Consider the following 17,401-nt stretch of genomic DNA (forward strand, 5'->3'; position numbering starts at 1 on the left):
TAGAGCGACGTGCGCCTCTGTGTAGGTAGCGTTTCCGCCGGAGGATCCCCGCTGCCCGGCAGAGGTGGAGCACCTCGATGTTGATGGTGTCGGTGGAGGCGAACTGTCGAAGTTCAAGGGGTGTGTACTGAAAGCCCCCCATAGCCAAAACACAAACTCCGACACGGCTTGATGCATCAGCCAGTCCAAAGTGTGCAATTTAATCACCTAGCTAGCACGAAGCCTCAATCTCCGGCTGGTCAGTCAACCGACTAAACCAGCGCTGGACAGTCAACCGACTATATGAACCCAGCGTATTCAGGATAGAAAAGGAGGAGAGGAGCTGAGCAAGAGGAGCTGAAAGGACCAGGCCAGCTCCATGGCTACCGTTCGATGTGGCAGACATTGCGCCAGAAGTACTCTCTGACAGTGAGAAGGGATGATGTCATGGCTTTGATGAGACAGGTTGATCCCTCAGGAGTTCAACTTCGTGCAAGTCAAAGATTTGTAAGGAGAGTTTACAGCTCCCTTGGACCAAACTATACCTGGCATGTTGACGGGTATGACAAATTAAAACCATACGGTTTGGCTATTAGTGGCTGCATAGATGGATACTCCCGCAAAGTACTGTGGTTGGTGTGTGGAGCAAGCAACAATGACCCAGGGGTCATTGCTCAAAACTATATACGTTGCGTCTCAGAAGGTGGAGTCATACCAATGAGGCTTCGAACAGACTGTGGCACTGAAAATGGCACGATGGCAGCAATCCAGTGTACCTTAAGATCACCTTACACTGATGTTTTTGCTGGGGCTGCCAGCCATATGTATGGGACCTCAATGGCAAACCAGAGAATTGAAAGCTGGTGGTCATACTTCCGAAAACAAAGGTGAGGTGTTTTTTTTTTTTAACAGTATATCTTAATGATCAGAGTATTTCAGATGTTCTGACTACTTCTTACTTCGTAAATCATTAACAGTATGTTGTCTTTAGAAAGTTTTTGGGGTAACATAAGTACAACTTCATGTCAAGTGTTTATTTTTGCCATTTGCTCAAGTACAACGTACAGGCGCATTGGAATGCTTGTGTGGATCACTCAGTCAATAAGAAAAAAACACTCATTAATCATTTCCCTCATTAAACTTGCAGATCTCAATTCTGGATGGACCTCATGAGTGACCTGAGGGAGAGACATCTGTTCAATGGCAGCCATGAGCACACATGCCTAGTGCGGTTTGTGTTCTTGGGTGTGCTACAGGGAGACCTTGATGAATGCAGGAGGAAGTGGAATACCCATACCAGACCTGTTCGTCTGTCTCGTTGTCCATCTGGTAAACCAGATGTCATTTACAACCTACCTCACAGGTTTGTTTCTATTCATTTAGATTAACGGTTACATTTTTCAAATTTACTTCATCAGAAATATCAAGACATTATATTGCTGGTTGAGTAGCGTTAAGTCTGATTGGCTATTAATTCTCATCCCTTACATACAGTTCTCCCTAAAAGGGACATTCCTATCTATTCATTTCATGTGTCATTACAGTGTGCCAGTTGACAAGCTAACATAAATGTAAACTCTCAGGTTTGGCGGAACCGACTGTGGGTTTCCAGTCTCACAGGAGGAATTGGGCCAGTTTGCGGTTGAGTCAACCTACAGTCTATGTGGAGATGCCCAGCTCCAGGCTTACTTTGAGGACCTACAGAGACAAAGTGGTCTAGTGCAGCCTTTGACCTGGGAGTCCTGTGTGGAGAGCTACATCAGATTGAAGAACATGGCTGAAATGTAATGAAATGTGAGTAAACCTACCACACACTTTTTTTTGTCATTGTCCATATAGATTCCAGTTTGCACTAGGCAAACACACAACAATGCCTTAGAATACATACAAAAAAACCACACACATTTGTGTGAATGGTGCTAGTACAGTACCTGCAAACTCTAAATACTGTTAGGACGGATACAATGCCTTAGAAAACATATAAAATATGATTTAGAAAATGGTGGCTGACAGGTGCAAACAACCTGCAAATTTTGACAACGCAGGCAAATAAGAAAAAAACATGTGCAAATACACAAACAACTTAAGAGAACATCTCATTTATAGTTCACATTACTAGGGGAGTGTAAAACCTGGGGAATTTTGGATTCCAAAGTCCATGTTATTTCTAAACTGCTCATACGTCTTTGACATTGGTATCTCAATTGTATTTAACAGGTTCTACCGACTGGGAAGCGAGATGTCCAGTTAAACACCAGTGTGGGTTGAGGCTGAATTCCTGAGGGAGGCACTGTGTTCAGTCCTGTGGCAAACATGAGGATGTTCTGGAGGGAGAGTGCTGTTTGGTTATCTGAAAGAAGTATAGATTTTGATTGTAAAATATAATTTCAATGCAACTGCAAATGAGCTGTCAAGACAATAATTGTTCTAATTAAAACAAACCTTCTGTATCAAGAAGATAGTCTCTCCAGAATCCTATTACTCTGGTTTCTTCCAGTCGTCTTGAGCTGAACCTCAAAGATTGTCTCCAATGTTGCAGATGTCAGCTGTTCTACACTTGAGCACATATAGGCCCTGAATGAAGAAGTATGCTGCTCCAAAGCATAAATGACATCTAGCATTGAAAGCCCATCCTTGAATCTAGAAAATCATGTAGAGCAATCATCACCTCCAAAATGCTAACAATAACATACATAAAGTTAGCAAACTTAATGCTAAATCAAGATGTAAATACATTTAAAATAACTGACAATCCAATACTTTCAATCTTATTATGACCGCCGCGCAGCGAAGCGGCGGTCATATAGGTTTAGTCAGATTTTTTTTTTTTTTTCTTTTTTTTTTTTTTTCTTTTTCTTTTTCGCATGCCCAAATTTCCGTCAATGAGTCCCGGGACACTGAAAGACCGGGGTACACGAAACTTGGTGGGCATGTAACCCCACATGGATAGCATGGAACCATCGTTTTTCGTTTTGATCTGTAGCCCCCCCGCTGGACTGGACCCCCCGAAAGGAGGGTAGGGCAGACACAGTTTTCTGTGAATATCTCGAAAACCGTAGGGTTTAGGAGGACCATTTTTTTTTTGTATGTTGATCTCAAGGGCCATGTCAACTCATTCCATAACCACTCATTTCATGTATAGCGCCACCTAGTTAAACACAAAAAAGTAAAAATGAGGTGTTGTAATTGAAGGTATCTGTGACCTAACATAGTCAAAACTGCACGAAATTGGAAGTGTAGGATCATTATGACACCCTCTGTATGCACGCCAAGTTTCGTGGAATTCCGTTCATGGGGGGCCACACAATAAATTAATTTATGTTACTATACACCAACTGGCCTGTAGGTGGCCGGAGTCAGTTTTCTGTGAATATCTCGAGAACCGTAGGGCCTAGGAGGTCCACCTTTTTTATGTATGTTGGTCTTAAGGGGGCATGTCAACCCATCCCATTACCACTTATTTCATGTATAGCGCCACCTAGTTAAAAATTAAAAAGCAAAAAATTTGGTGTTTTCATCTCAATATCTCTGGCTGACAAGGTCAAAACTGCACGAAATTAAAAGTGTAGGATCATTATGACACCCTCTGAATGCATGCCAAGTTTTGTGTACTTTCGTTCATGGGGGGCCTTACAATAAAATAATTTATGTGTACATTTAGTGACGTACACCAACAAGGATTCCCGGGACACTGAAAGACCGGGGTACACAAAACTTGGTGGGCATGTACCCCCACATGGATAGCATGGAACCGTCATTTTTCGTTTTCATCTGCAGCCCCCCCGCTGGACTGGACCCCCCGAAAGGAGGGTAGGGCAGACACAGTTCTCTGTGAATCTTTTATGGTATGTTGGTCTCAAGGGTCCACATCAACCTGGCTCATAATCACTCATTTGTGATTTGCCCCCCCCCCCCCCCGGTAAAAAATGAAAATCAGTAGGATTAAAAGAAAGCCAAAATAAATATTCATCATCATCATCATGGCTGCATTTTCAGTATTGGCGAGAAGTAGTCGTTTGTCCACTAGATGGCGCATCGTTGCAGTGAGACGTAATTTTGTTGGAAGTTAAAAGTGGGTTGGAAAAAACAATGGACTCTTCATACAAGGACTGTAATTTACCGCAGCGAACATCTAATAAGGATAGGACGATGTTCACATGAAGTGTAATTCCCATTTCTTCTTGAAGCCGAAATAAATCTGAGGATGTTTATCGGACATGCTTGGTTTTTACTGCAGGTACGTTAATCTTGTAATATCAATAAGGACCTAGGTAATGTTACCGTTAGCGTTGGTTGAGTGATGGAGGCATTTGATTTATTGCATTTGTAGAAAACTATACATGCGGTTATACCAAGCAAATGTATAGCAGCACTGTTTGTATCTTTCGACTGTCATTTATTGCACGTGCTACAAAATCATTCTGTGCAATGGAAGATTTACCAACGTTACACCGGTCTGATACAGTTTTGCCTATACATGTGTGAGACTGAGACGCCTGTTTATTTTGTTTTAAGTGCGTGCAGGGTGTGAGAGGGGAATCGATGTGCTTTGATTACAGCTTGGTAGTTGTAGTCTGTGAAATTAAAAAGCACGTGTGTGTGAAGTATCCAAACAATGACACCTTCATTTCATTATGGCTGCTTTAGCAAAACACCTTAAGCTACTGTGTAGTGGGTCCCATCTAGAAGTGGCTACTTCATTCGCGCTTTCCTTGACTCATGGAGCTGCGTGAATGTTATTACAACTTTTCGCCACGATAAGTCCGCTTGATACTGTAAGGCGTAAGCCATTGGTTTCCAAAGGAGATTTTATTTGTGTCGCCAGCATAGCCTATTGACAATTTATGTTGTAAATAGGCCTACCTTATAATCCTACCTGTAGCTTAGGGAAGCTTTCTATTAGGATCTAGTTTGTTAGTTACCGTTTTGTCATAACTCCCTGATGCATTTTTGCATTTAGAATAGCCAGAGCGTGTATATCTCAATCGGAAAATTAAACAATATCGGGTGCCTATGGACTAGGCTGGGTGAACCCAGCCTGATCTGCCCGCTATTTATTTTTTGATTTCTTAAAAGATTGAGCTTGGTCTGATGAAAGCCAGACTAGCCATGGACCTCAGTTAAACAATGCAAGGGAACATGAATCAGCCTATATTTGCACTAACAATAACGGACAAAAGCTCTTCAACTTTGGCCCGTTAAAATGTGTATGAACAGTCTAGCGACGCATTTCATCAAGGCCCATTTGGACATGTCAGTTATTTGCACCACTGGTTAGATGTAAAACAGCATTTCGTTTCAGACTAGGCTACTGTTACTTAATTTGTGCATTAACAATAACGTTTCAGACTACTGTTACTTAATTTGTGCATTGACAATAAAGTATTACATGAACTAAAGATGACTAAAATCTTATGTAGAAGAAGAAACATTCACAAAAAATCCATCCATCCAAAAATGACCTTTGTTTTTGATAGCTGTTGAAAACGGCATGGAACTGACAGAGATGTTTTTGTTTAAAAATACATAAAAAATAAATAAATAAATAAATAAATAACATTATGCTGATACCTTTTGCTTTTCCCAAATACAATGTAGCCTACAGGTGTAAGTGACCTTTCATCAATCCAGTTGCAATGGATGAACTGTGATGAACTGCCCTACTTGAGATTGTTTAGAGATTTTAAAGGTTTTATAACAATTCTACATCTTCTTTGGCTATTCTACAATCTATTCACCTTTTCAGCACCAGTAGGGTACTTTCTGTGCAGCCGCACACACACACTCAGGCATGCCAAACAAGCATACACAAAAGTTTCAAGAGTGGGGGATGGAGTAAAATATGGAGACAAATTGAAGTGTGATTTATTTTCACGGAACGGATGTACAGGACTGAGCGGCGGTCATATTTTGTACCGCTATGCGGTACATCTAGTTTAATAAACTCTTGCATGCACACTCCTTGTACTACTAACAAGATGATAAAATGTTTGAGTTGGAAGAACATCTCAAATGTAGGTCTAATTAGACAGACATTACCTTTGTATTGAGAAATGGTTGCGGTAAAATATGTACCACTGCATGAAATCATTTATGATTTTTTTGTCATTCACATCATCAGGGTACTGAAAGCAACCGGCAGTCTGCAACAAGCTAGAATGTCTGTCAATTGACGCATGTAGTTCATCCAATGTAGCTGCACTGGATATCTAGGGTAGACAACATTATAAACCATAAACAAAACAAACTCCCATATAGAGGCTTGGTGACAAGTTTTGGATTATAGTTCCTTTTCCAGGGCTATGGATATAAATGAGGGTATACGATAAGGTTGAAAATTGTTTGAAGATGTTGGATCATGGGTTTCCCGTTTACCAACAAAACTAGATGCGCACGCAGCCGTGAGGCAGAAGACGCTTGGTGGCCGCCCACAACGTTATAAACTTAACCTAAATAGTCGGCTGCTGTAAGCTACAATCGGATTTTTTTGTATACCCCTGTTGTCTCAATGATAATAACATCTCATTTCAGACTATATTTCAAAGTTTGACGTTCATTTGGATTATTAATATAACATCGTATTTTGTCATTTTTGGCGAAGACATGCATTCCGTTAGGTATATTGAACATATTTAACATTCTCTAACCATCGTGATTTCGAATTGGTGCAGTTTTCAGCACACAAACTAATTTTATTCTTCTGCTCTTTTGCATTGCTCTATGCTGTTCTATGGTGCTTTCTGCCTCTTGGTTGTGCACGCATGTTTTCGTGACGTTCCATAGAAATCCATGTATAGTCTAAGCTTTTTACTGAAAACAAATTCTTAACAGGTTATAGGGAAGTCATCCAACAAGCTACTGTTAATGGTAGCAAATATCTGGGGTTACAGCAGTGTTTGGTAATAACATCAGTTATAGGCATAGTTAACTCAAAACTCTTGCCATGATCCATGTTAGTATGCCAGCCTACCTCAAGCAGGGAAGCTCTCATGGCGTCATCGGTTATGTCTTCGATTGTGGCTTCAATGCCAGAGATTGCTCTTCCTGTGAGGTACTGATAGAGCATCTCTGACAGAAAGCAAGGACCTGGACCACCATGAACCATGGACGTTGCTATCATCCTCCCAGCCAGAAAGTACTCATCATCTCTTGAAGCTGTTGATATTGTATGTTGTTATAGTAACACATTAACCATAGTGTTATATTTATTTATTTAGAAATGTACATATTGTAATTACACTTACGCAATATTATACTGCTCTTCATACTATTCATCCTGCACATACTTATTCTTACTACTGTTATGTTACCGTTTCTGTACTACAATAGTACTGTTACCACAACGCACATATCTACATACCGGTACTGTACATATCATACAAGGTGGAGTTAACAAATATTTCAAGTATTACTCTAACATCATTACCTGCACTGTCGAATATGAGAAACTTCCTGTTCTCTGGGCCATCAAAAATTCTTCGCGTTCTCAGGCAGTTCATTAGGAGGGTCAGAAACTCACGCTTGGGTCCACCAGTATCCACTCCATCCTCAGCTCGCCCCTCATCAGTGAATTTCACTAATATCTCATGAGAGGGGTCATATGAGGCACGCTTGAATCCGCGGACTGCTCCGTCCCACACATGAGCTCTATTAATATTGAACCTGCTGCAAGATGTTCTAGTTATCTTTGCCGAGAGTTCTGAAATAATATCTGCAGCCATCAACTCTGCTGTGCTGTAAAAGATGTGGTGTATTATGATTTCAAATAATAAAACAACAAATCTGATGTAGAATATAAATATTAATTATAAGTAATGCTTTCCTCAGCAGTGTGTTGAATGTGTTCTCACTGTCAATTATAATTGGTGCATACAAGTTTGTGTAGTTGCTGCAGTGAGAAGACAACATTGTAAATACACATAACATATTGATCAGTCATATTTACAAAGGGATGTCGATCCTCTTTCTGTTCTTCACATGGATAGGTAAGGTTTTTGGGGGGATTTCTTTAGTCAACAAATGTCATGTAAAAGCCCATTAATGAATTTAAAAAAAATAATTGTGTTAAATAACCAAAATTAATTGACTATGTACAAAGATGTGTTAAAATGTCACCATCCCAATACTTTACTGAAGATATAAGACTGTTATAATAGAAAGTTATGTATTTTGACTGACTCGTAGGAGTCACTTGAAGTAGGCTGATCTGAGGCGGTCATCTGTTTGGGCCTAGTTGCACTCTCGTCCTGTCGGATTGATAACACAACACACCAAAATAGAAATGACATCACATAAATAAAATGAACAGGGAAAAAGACAACACATTCAAGTTTACTACATTAAAAGATATTACATACTTCTTGATTAGATGAGGGGGATGATGTTGTTGACCCAAAATACAAATAATTACAAATGATTAAGAATCAATTGTTTTAGTGTCATTGTTTTGGAGAAAAGAGACCTTGGAAAAAGAGACAATGATTATTAGGCTAGATATATCCAAAGTATGTGGCAATTTTACAACCAGCTTGAATCCCATTGAGGACTCAGTCAATTACCACCAATTAGCAATTGTTATTATTACTAGGGCTGTCAATCAATAAAAACAATGTCATTAATTAATTAATGTAAATTAATCACATGCATCAGGCTACCTAACCCATAGACAGTAAAAAGGGTATTCCCCCCCATGACTAGTCCTTTTTTGGCCATTCAAATATGTAGATTTTTATTCACACAATTACTAAAACAAGTTTTTGCCTTTTCTATCCAGTAGGTGGCAGTCCAGGATAAGAAATAGAGCAATTCACGTAGACAAAAAGATTTCTAAACAGTAGGAAAAACGACACAGAAAAGCAGCATAGCCTACAAGTGAAAACGGAAATGTAATGTGTGAAGTTACTGCAGAAATAGTAGATTGATGCTCCTGTAAACAGGAGTGGTCTGGACGTTTTTTTAAAATTTTTTTTAATTAAATATAGGCTAAATGTTTCATTGAAAGCAGTGCTTTCTCATCTGTCACTGTAGCCAGACTGCACTGGATCAAATGCATTTGAAATTAATTAATCGAAATTAACACGTTATTTCATCAGCCCTAATTATTATCGTTATTATTTTACATATATGTACTACACTTCAATACTTACTCAAATCCTGAAGGGGGCAGATGTAGAGCGTAATCCTTTGGTAGGCTTTGCCAATGGCTTCTTTATATTGCTCAAGAACAAATTTTCTGTCTGTGCCTGGTATATTTTGTACCTGAGTGCCATCAGGATAGACCAGGACATATTCTCCATCGAACATCATATCTTGATTAAAATCTTGCTGTTTTTTTATAGCAGCTGGCAAAATTTCTTTTGATGACCATGGGGGTTCAACATTTAATGGCATTGTTTTCCCTCTTAGAGGTTTTAACCCATTTTTTGTCCTGGTCATTATGCCAATTGAAATCTATAGAAATCAGAAAAGAAGAAAAACAAACATGATTAAGACTACTGTGTGTAATAGCCACATTACAACCTTAAACCTCCATCTTGACTTACCTTCACCGAAATGTTTGTTTTCTTTTTAGCCTTTGAAAAGGTCCTCCTCTCTTGCTCTTTAATTTCCCTGAACCTCATGAATGCCTTTCCTGGGATATGTGTCTCATTCACTAACACGTCCATTGTTTTTCCAACCCACTTTTAACTTCCAACAAAATTACGTCTCACTGCAACGATGCGCCATCTAGTGGACAAATGACTACTTATCGCCAATACTGGAAATGCAGCCATGATGATGATGATGAATATTTATTTTGGCTTTCTTTTAATCCTACTAATTTGTAATTATGTATAGGCCGTTCTAATACCGATAGTATGTGGGTGCCTGTGTGTGTGTGCATGTGTATATGTGTGCACCGCCATCTACAGGCCAATGAGTGTACAGTCACTAAATGTACACATAACCTAATTGTTTTTAGACCCCCCCCCCATGGATGAAATTCTACGAAACTTGGCATACCCCCAGAGAATGCCAGGTCAATCATACACATACAATTTGGTGCAGTTCTGAACATCTTAACTGAAGATAGAGCGATTAAAGCATATTATTATTGCATTTTTAAATTTTTTACCGGGGGGGTGCAAATCACAAATGAGTGATTATGGGCCAGGTTGATGTGGGCCCTTGAGACCAACATATTATAAAAGATTCTTCATCCTCAGTGCCACGGTTCAGGTAGTTATTTAGGAAAAACCTTTTTTTCCAGGGCTGAAAATAGAAAATACCAAGCTGTAAAGTATAAGTATAAGTATATATACTCTTTTGATCCTGTGAGGGAAATTTGGTCTCTGAATTTATCCCAATCTGTGAATTAGTGACACACACGGCACACAGTGTACACACAGTGAGGTGAAGCACACACTAATCCCGGCGCAGAGAGCTGCCTGCATCAACAGCTGCGCTCGGGGAGCAGTGAGGGGTTAGGTGCCTTGCTCAAGGGCACTTCAGCCATGCCTACTGGTCGGGGTTCGAACCGGCAACCCTTCAGTTACAGGTCTGAAGTGGTAACTAGTAGGCCACGGCTGCCCCCTAAGCCCACTATGCATCCACTAACTACCATGACCATGTGAAATGAAGTCCATTATTGTGCTTACTGATAGTGTTGCCACATTTTTTATATTTATTACTGAGGAATATTTTACAGAACTGTTACTAGTTCTGCAAATGGATTTGGCAAATGATTTTGCAATTATATTTGCAAATCCCTTTCTAAAATTAGAGCATTTATTCATCATTTAATAATTGATTTACAAAATACTTTTTGTAAATTATATTTTTTAATACTGTTTATAATGGCAAATTAATCAACTTCATTTGCCATTTAAGTGACACCTGTGGTCCTCCATAGTGCAACAGGATATCCTCTGTATTTTTGAGTGTGGTTGGTGGCTATTAATGTAGCAACTGGCATGCAACTGACTTCCTTGAAGTGAAAATAACAGATTAGCAGCTCAGTATTGTAAAGCCATATCCGATAGGGGGTGCAGTGGCTTGGTGTCTTCAAAGATCATGGTCTATTTTATCACTAATTGCTCTTTGGCTTGTATAGCCTATGTCTTTCAGCAGTGACAAGGCCACTGCAACCTGCAAAAGGGGTTACAGCTGTATATGCCTATAAGAATTGTGAGTGGCAGTGGAAGGCCTGATTACCATTTACCTCATATCCACATACTTTGTTGTAGAATAACACTCTACTGATTCATATTCCATTAAAGCAGTGGTTCTCAAAGTGTGGGGCGGGCCCCACTAGTGTGGAATAGAGACATGACAGGTGGGGCACGAGGAACAGGGGAAAAAGAAAATAATAATAATTTTGCCGATCTTTAATAATGCCTTTCTATTTTGACAAGGAAGATCATAGATTCAAAACAGCCACACACAAACATAAGAGTCATAAACAGACCAATATATGAATTAAAATAACATCTGATCCAGCGGACTGAGACGGGAACTTGGAACCAAAATACAAAATAATAATAATAATAATAATAATATTTAACATTAACATGATAATTTTGTCGGGTTGATGGGGTCAAGTGGGGCTTGAAAATTACACACCTCCAAAGTGGGGAATGACAGAAAAAGTTTGCATAACATTTTATTTTTATTCTAACAGTGGTTGGGTCATTATTACTCCCCCCCCCCCCAAAAAAAAAAAAAAAAAAAAACAATAATGAAAAACTAGAAAAGCATTTCCTGAAGGAAATACAGTGCATGAAAATGCAAAAAATATGATGTCAAATATCATACAGATTAAAAACAAACTATATTGGTTGCTAGGTAGATGAGGTTTAATATAGTTGGCATGACTGAACAGTTAAATAGGTGGATAGTTTATATAGGTAAATGATTTACTTGGTAGATAAGGTTTAATATAGTTGGCATGACTGAACAGTTAAATAGGTGGATAGTTTATATAGGTAAATGATTTACTTGGTAGATAATGTTTAATATAGTTGGAATGATTGAACGGTTAAATAAGTGGATAGTTTAAATGGTTAAATTATTTAGGTAGATAGTTGACGATAACTGACACTTGGAATGGCTCTAATGTTTGCTAGCAGTTATGCTAACTATGTTAACAAAGATAATAATGTTAACCAAGTTACTATGCTAACTAGCATGCTAACAATGTTAAAATGCTAAGTATGCTAACCATGTGACTTAGCTAATTATTTTTAGCAGTTATGCTAACTAACATGCTAACACGCTAACTATGCTAACCATGTTACTTAGCTAACTTAGTTAATCATTTTAAGCAGTTTTGCTAAAAATGCTAACTAGCATGCTAGCATGCTAACTATGCTAACCATGTGACTTAGCTAATCATTTTAAGCAGTTTTGCTTAAAATGCTAACTAGCATGCTAACATGCTAGCATGCTAACTATGCTAACCATGTTACTTAGCTAACTTAGCTAATCATTTTTAACAGTGTTGTTAATTAAACAGTAACAGTTTTGTTAAAAATGCTAACTAGCATGCTAACATGCTAGCATGCTAACTATGCTAACCACGTTACTTAGCTAACTTAGCTAATCATTTTTAGCAGTTTTGCTAAAAATGCTAACTAGCATGCTAACATGCTAGCATGCTAACTATGCTAACCATGTGACTTAGCTAACTTAGCTAATCATTTTTAGCAGTTTTGCTAAAAATGCTAACTAGCATGCTAACATGCTAGCATGCTAACTATGCTAACCATGTTACTTAGCTAACTTAGCTAACTAGCTACAGTGGGTAGGAGTCATAGTTGATGACAAGTAACAGTTACAATGGCTGAACAGTTAAAAAGTTCAGTAGTTTAAAGGGTTGAATTGTTTAACAGTGAAATATTGTAGTGAGGACTTTTATTTTGAAACAGTTTTTGGCAGAGGAAGCAGTTGAACAGGATGTGTAGTCTTAATAGGGCCAGTTTGTATGCTTAAAGCCTGAGACTGGCAGTTGGTCCAGGTGGCCCGAACACCTGCCATAGGATTCTAATTGCTTAACGGCCGTATTGTGATGTCATAATCATAATGTTAAGTCAATGGGGAAATTTTGATTAGTTTTTAATTAATAGTTTAAAAAGTATAAAAGTTACAAAGTTGAAAAATACATAGCACCCATGTCCTAAGTAAGACCTACGTAACATAGTTTGAATGAAGTTTCTACGTTAAACGGTTGAAGCTGCATTAAATGCGTTAGAAGAAGAAGAAGAACTAGAAAAGCATTTCCTGAAGGAAATACAGTGCATGAAAATGCAAAAATATGATGTAAAATATTATACAGAGTAAAAACAAACTATATTGGTTGCTAAGTAGATGAGGTTTAATATAGTTGGAATGACTGAACAGTTAAATAGGTGGATAGGTGACGATAACTGACACTTGGAATGGCTCTAATGTTTGCTAGCAGTTATGCTAACTATGTTAACAAAGATAATAATGTTAACCAAGTTACTATGCTAACTAGCATGCTAACAATGTTAAAATGCTAAGTATGTTAACCATGTTACTTAGCTGACTTAGCTCATCATTTTAAGCAGTTTTGCTAAAAATGCTAACTAGCATGCTAGCATGCTAACCATGTGACTTAGCTAACTTAGCTAATCATTTTAAGCAGTTTTGCTTAAAATGCTAACTAGCATGCTAACATGCTAGCATGCTAACTATGCTAACCATGTGACTTAGCTAACTTAGCTAATCGTTTTTAGCGGTTTTGCTAAAAATGCTAACTAGCATGCTAACATGCTAGCATGCTAACTATGCTAACCACGTTACTTAGCTAACTTAGCTAATCATTTTTAGCAGTTTTGCTAAATATGCTAACTAGCATGCTAACTATGCTAACCATATGACTTAGCTAACTTAGCTAATCATTTTTAGCAGTTTTGCTAAAAATGCTAACTAGCATGCTAGCATGCTAACCATGTGACCTAGCTAACTTAGCTAATCGTTTTTAGCAGTTTTGCTAAAAATGCTAACTAGCATGCTAACCATGTTACTTAGCTAACTTAGCTTACTAGCTACAGTGGGTAGGAGTCATAGTTGATGACAAGTAACAGTTACAATGGCTGAACAGTTAAAAAGTTCAGTAGTTTAAAGGGTTAAATTGTTTAACAGTGAAATATTGTAGTGAGGACTTTTATTTTGAAACAGTTTTTGGCAGAGGAAGCAGTTGAACAGGATGTGTAGTCTTAATAGGGCCAGTTTGTATGCTTAAAGCCTGAGACTGGCAGTTGATCCAGGTGGCCCGAACACCTGCCATAGGATTCTAATTGCTTAACGGCTCTATTGTGATGTCATCAGCCCATGTTAAGTCTATGGGGAAATTTTGATTAGTTTTTAATTAATAGTTTAAAAAGTATAAAAGTTACAAAGCTGAAAAATACATAGCACCCATGTCCTAAGTAAGACCTACGTAACATAGTTTGAATGAAGTTTCTACGTTAAACGGTTGAAGCTGCATTAAGTGCGTTAGAAGAAGAATAATAATAAAATGCCTTGGAAGAACAGTACAGTGCATTTTCATGCACTGTAATAAGAAGAAGCCTAGGAAGAACAGTACAGTGCATTTTCATGCACTGTAATAAGAAGAAGCCTAGGAAGAACAGTACAGTGCATTTTCATGCACTGTAATAAAATGCCTAGGAAGAACAGTACAGTGCATTTTCATGCACTGTAATAAGAAGCCTAGGAAGAACAGTACAGTGCATTTTCATGCACTGTAATAAGAAGAAGCCTAGGAAGAACAGTACAGTGCATTTCCATGCACTGTAATTAAGGCGAAGAAAAAGAATGGGTTTAAAATATTGCAATACATAACATAAGCTATGAGATTAGTATGCAGTTATAAGGCGTCCGTTATTTTTAAATGTGGAACTAAAAGTTGGCACATCCATGTTTCCCCACAAGAGGGACTTGTTTTGAAAGCTGAAGTCCTAGAACAGACATGGACGCCACCGCGGAGCGTGTTCTACAGTACCTGACAGAGGTTGAAGAAGCTGCTGAAGATGTCCTCTCAGATAAACAACAGGTAGCGTAATCTTACTGAAAGTGGTGAGCTTATTATAATGATATCAGAAAGTTATGATATAATTGTTTCATGTTTCTCTTGCAGATGGTAGACCTCGATAAGAAAAGAAACGCGAACAGGGAGGCACTCAATGCACTTCGAAAGGATTTATCCGGTAATGGTAAGTTGCTTGCTTGCAGACTTGTTAACTGGGATAACCTAAATTTCACTCGATTCCTTCGAACATAACAACCTAATATAACATTAGGTCGTGGGAATGGCGTGGCAGGAACCAATTGCCTAGGTTAGCATATCATTGCAAGCTGAGCTAACTTCGTTTACAAAAATGCGTCCCATGCATTCAAGTTACACAATGTTCATCATTTTAGCGAAACATCAGATGGAAGATGCATTTGATAAAGGATGTCTAACTCTGGAGAACCAGTCAGTCTTGTAGAATGTTGTCCTATCCACTGACCGTTAAAGGAGAATTCCGGTGTGATATTGACCTAAAGTGTATTGAAACATGATACCGAGTGTGAACGTATGTCTCATAGCCCATCTCGGCTTGTCCCCTGCACTCCAAAATCTGGCGCTAGTTAGCCGATGCTACCAACATCTTTTTCAATAGTGGTGCTTCGGCATCGGGCTAGCCATGCAAATAAATCACTGTTTTACACCCATTTACGAGGCTCAATGTATCTCCACACTTCATTGGTAGACTTCCGAGGGCCCTGACATTTAAAACGAGACATTGAGAACTTTGAAAAAGCACTGGTAGTTTACTTACAAGACGATTTATACAGACAGTATCTTCGCGAAGTTTAGCGTTTGCAGCCATCTTGAATTTAGTCACGATAAGTCGAGCAAAGAGTAAGAATGAACAGCTATGATAAGGGATCAGATTCCAAAAATAATTCAGTGGAAATGCATGGATTCCAGTTGCTGCTACTGGAAGAAACTGGAATCCAGATTTTGGAGTGCAGGGGACAAGTCGAGATGGGCTATGAGACATACGTTCACACTCGGTATCATGTTTCAATACACTTTAGGTCAATATCACACCGGAATTCTCCTTTAACAAAGACATCCAGATTATGTTCAGAAATAAGCATTAAGACTACACGCTTTTGAGATTTTGTTTAATAGGCTAGCTAGATATTCGTCTTCTTTTGTCCCATAGGTAAAGCTAAAGTCTGTCTGGGCAACATGTTCATCACATTTCCAAAAGACAAAACGAAACAGATGCTTGAAAAAGGTATTAACATGCTTTCTGTTTTGCATTTCTATGTCCCTTTATTATTTGTGGATTGGGGGAGGGTTGCCTGAACTTACAATATACTGTGCCCTAGACCAAGAACAACTTGACAAGGAGATCATTGATCTCCGCAACAAACTCAAGATCAAAGTGAATCGTCTAAATGAGTTGCAAGGTAAAATGACCTATTGCCATATTGATTTATTCTGTGTGTGTGTGTATGTGTATGAAGGAATGGAAAAATTAATGAATGTTTGGAGAGTGTATTAGTGTGTTTAAGTGCTTGAGATGTTCTCGGAAGCACATAGTTATTTAGCTTTTTCCCCGTCTCTCTCATTCTCCCTCAGGGAAGCCTGAACTCACAGGGTACAACCTCTGCCCCCTCTCAAACGAGGAGATGAAAGCCATAAGCAGCCTCCTGAGGACATGACCTCCCACACACACACACACACACACACAAACACACAATCTCACTCACTCACTCACTCACTCACACACACACACACTCACTCACTCACTCACTCACACACGGCAGATGGTAGACCACTCTGGGTGCCTCTCCCACATGGACTCTGTTGTGGAGTCAGTCAGTCATGGTACTTTTTCATTTTGGCGACAAGTTTAAGTTGAGTTACAGACGTTTTGCACACAGTTTTTTGTTTCTTATCTATATTTCTTAAGGCTGATGGTTGGGAAAAATGTGTGTTTAATTTCTAGCATGTGGTGAAGACCGTAGAAAGACCAAAATCAAACCATGTCCATTCAATTCATATGTGAAGTTTTATTAAAGAGTTATTTGTTTATCTATGCAATGCTTTGCAATTTTATTGGGAGGGGGAGGGGGTTGATGGAACAATGCAGTGTAACTGTAGGCGATACTTCCATTCAGGGTGGGAATTTTACGGCGGCCACGTCGATGCCCCTTGCGTTGGCCGTGATGTCCCTTTGAAGGGAGTTCACATGAAGTTCACAGGCCACTGTGGCCTTGGTGCCCATTTCTTTCTATATTCTGCTTTGCATCCGACTAGCGATTTTTATTTAGCCTATGGCCTGATTAAGCTTAGCATTCACAACGCAAATTAATTTAGCCTATGTCTTTTACGCAGTGGAGAATGTGACCGCGCACG

General features: G+C 38.8%; 2 protein-coding genes across 4 annotated transcripts; both read left to right on the plus strand.

Moving 5' to 3' along the window:
• On the plus strand, nucleotides 1-2,380 carry LOC121707336. Its single transcript, XM_042089824.1, has 4 exons — nucleotides 1-866; nucleotides 1,127-1,342; nucleotides 1,563-1,773; nucleotides 2,197-2,380. Exons 1-3 carry the CDS (start codon nucleotides 373-375, stop codon nucleotides 1,765-1,767), a joined length of 915 nt encoding a protein of 304 aa, XP_041945758.1. The 5' UTR covers nucleotides 1-372; the 3' UTR covers nucleotides 1,768-1,773; nucleotides 2,197-2,380.
• Nucleotides 2,381-14,906: 12,526 nt separating this feature from the next.
• Nucleotides 14,907-17,086, plus strand: pdrg1 (p53 and DNA-damage regulated 1). Of its 3 annotated transcripts, XM_042089523.1 has the most exons (6): nucleotides 14,907-15,037; nucleotides 15,122-15,197; nucleotides 16,200-16,274; nucleotides 16,369-16,449; nucleotides 16,622-16,734; nucleotides 16,779-17,086. In XM_042089523.1, exons 1-5 carry the CDS (start codon nucleotides 14,954-14,956, stop codon nucleotides 16,702-16,704), a joined length of 399 nt encoding a protein of 132 aa, XP_041945457.1. In that variant the 5' UTR covers nucleotides 14,907-14,953; the 3' UTR covers nucleotides 16,705-16,734; nucleotides 16,779-17,086. The 3 variants fall into 3 exon arrangements, with proteins under 3 accessions (XP_041945457.1, XP_041945456.1, XP_041945458.1); XM_042089522.1 differs by having other exon boundaries at nucleotides 16,622-17,086; XM_042089524.1 differs by having other exon boundaries at nucleotides 15,122-15,191; nucleotides 16,622-17,086.
• Nucleotides 17,087-17,401: the final 315 nt, after the last annotated feature.

The sequence above is a fragment of the Alosa sapidissima genome, chromosome 4 (genome assembly GCF_018492685.1).
Source record: "Alosa sapidissima isolate fAloSap1 chromosome 4, fAloSap1.pri, whole genome shotgun sequence".
Taxonomy (NCBI): Eukaryota; Metazoa; Chordata; class Actinopteri; order Clupeiformes; family Clupeidae; genus Alosa; species Alosa sapidissima.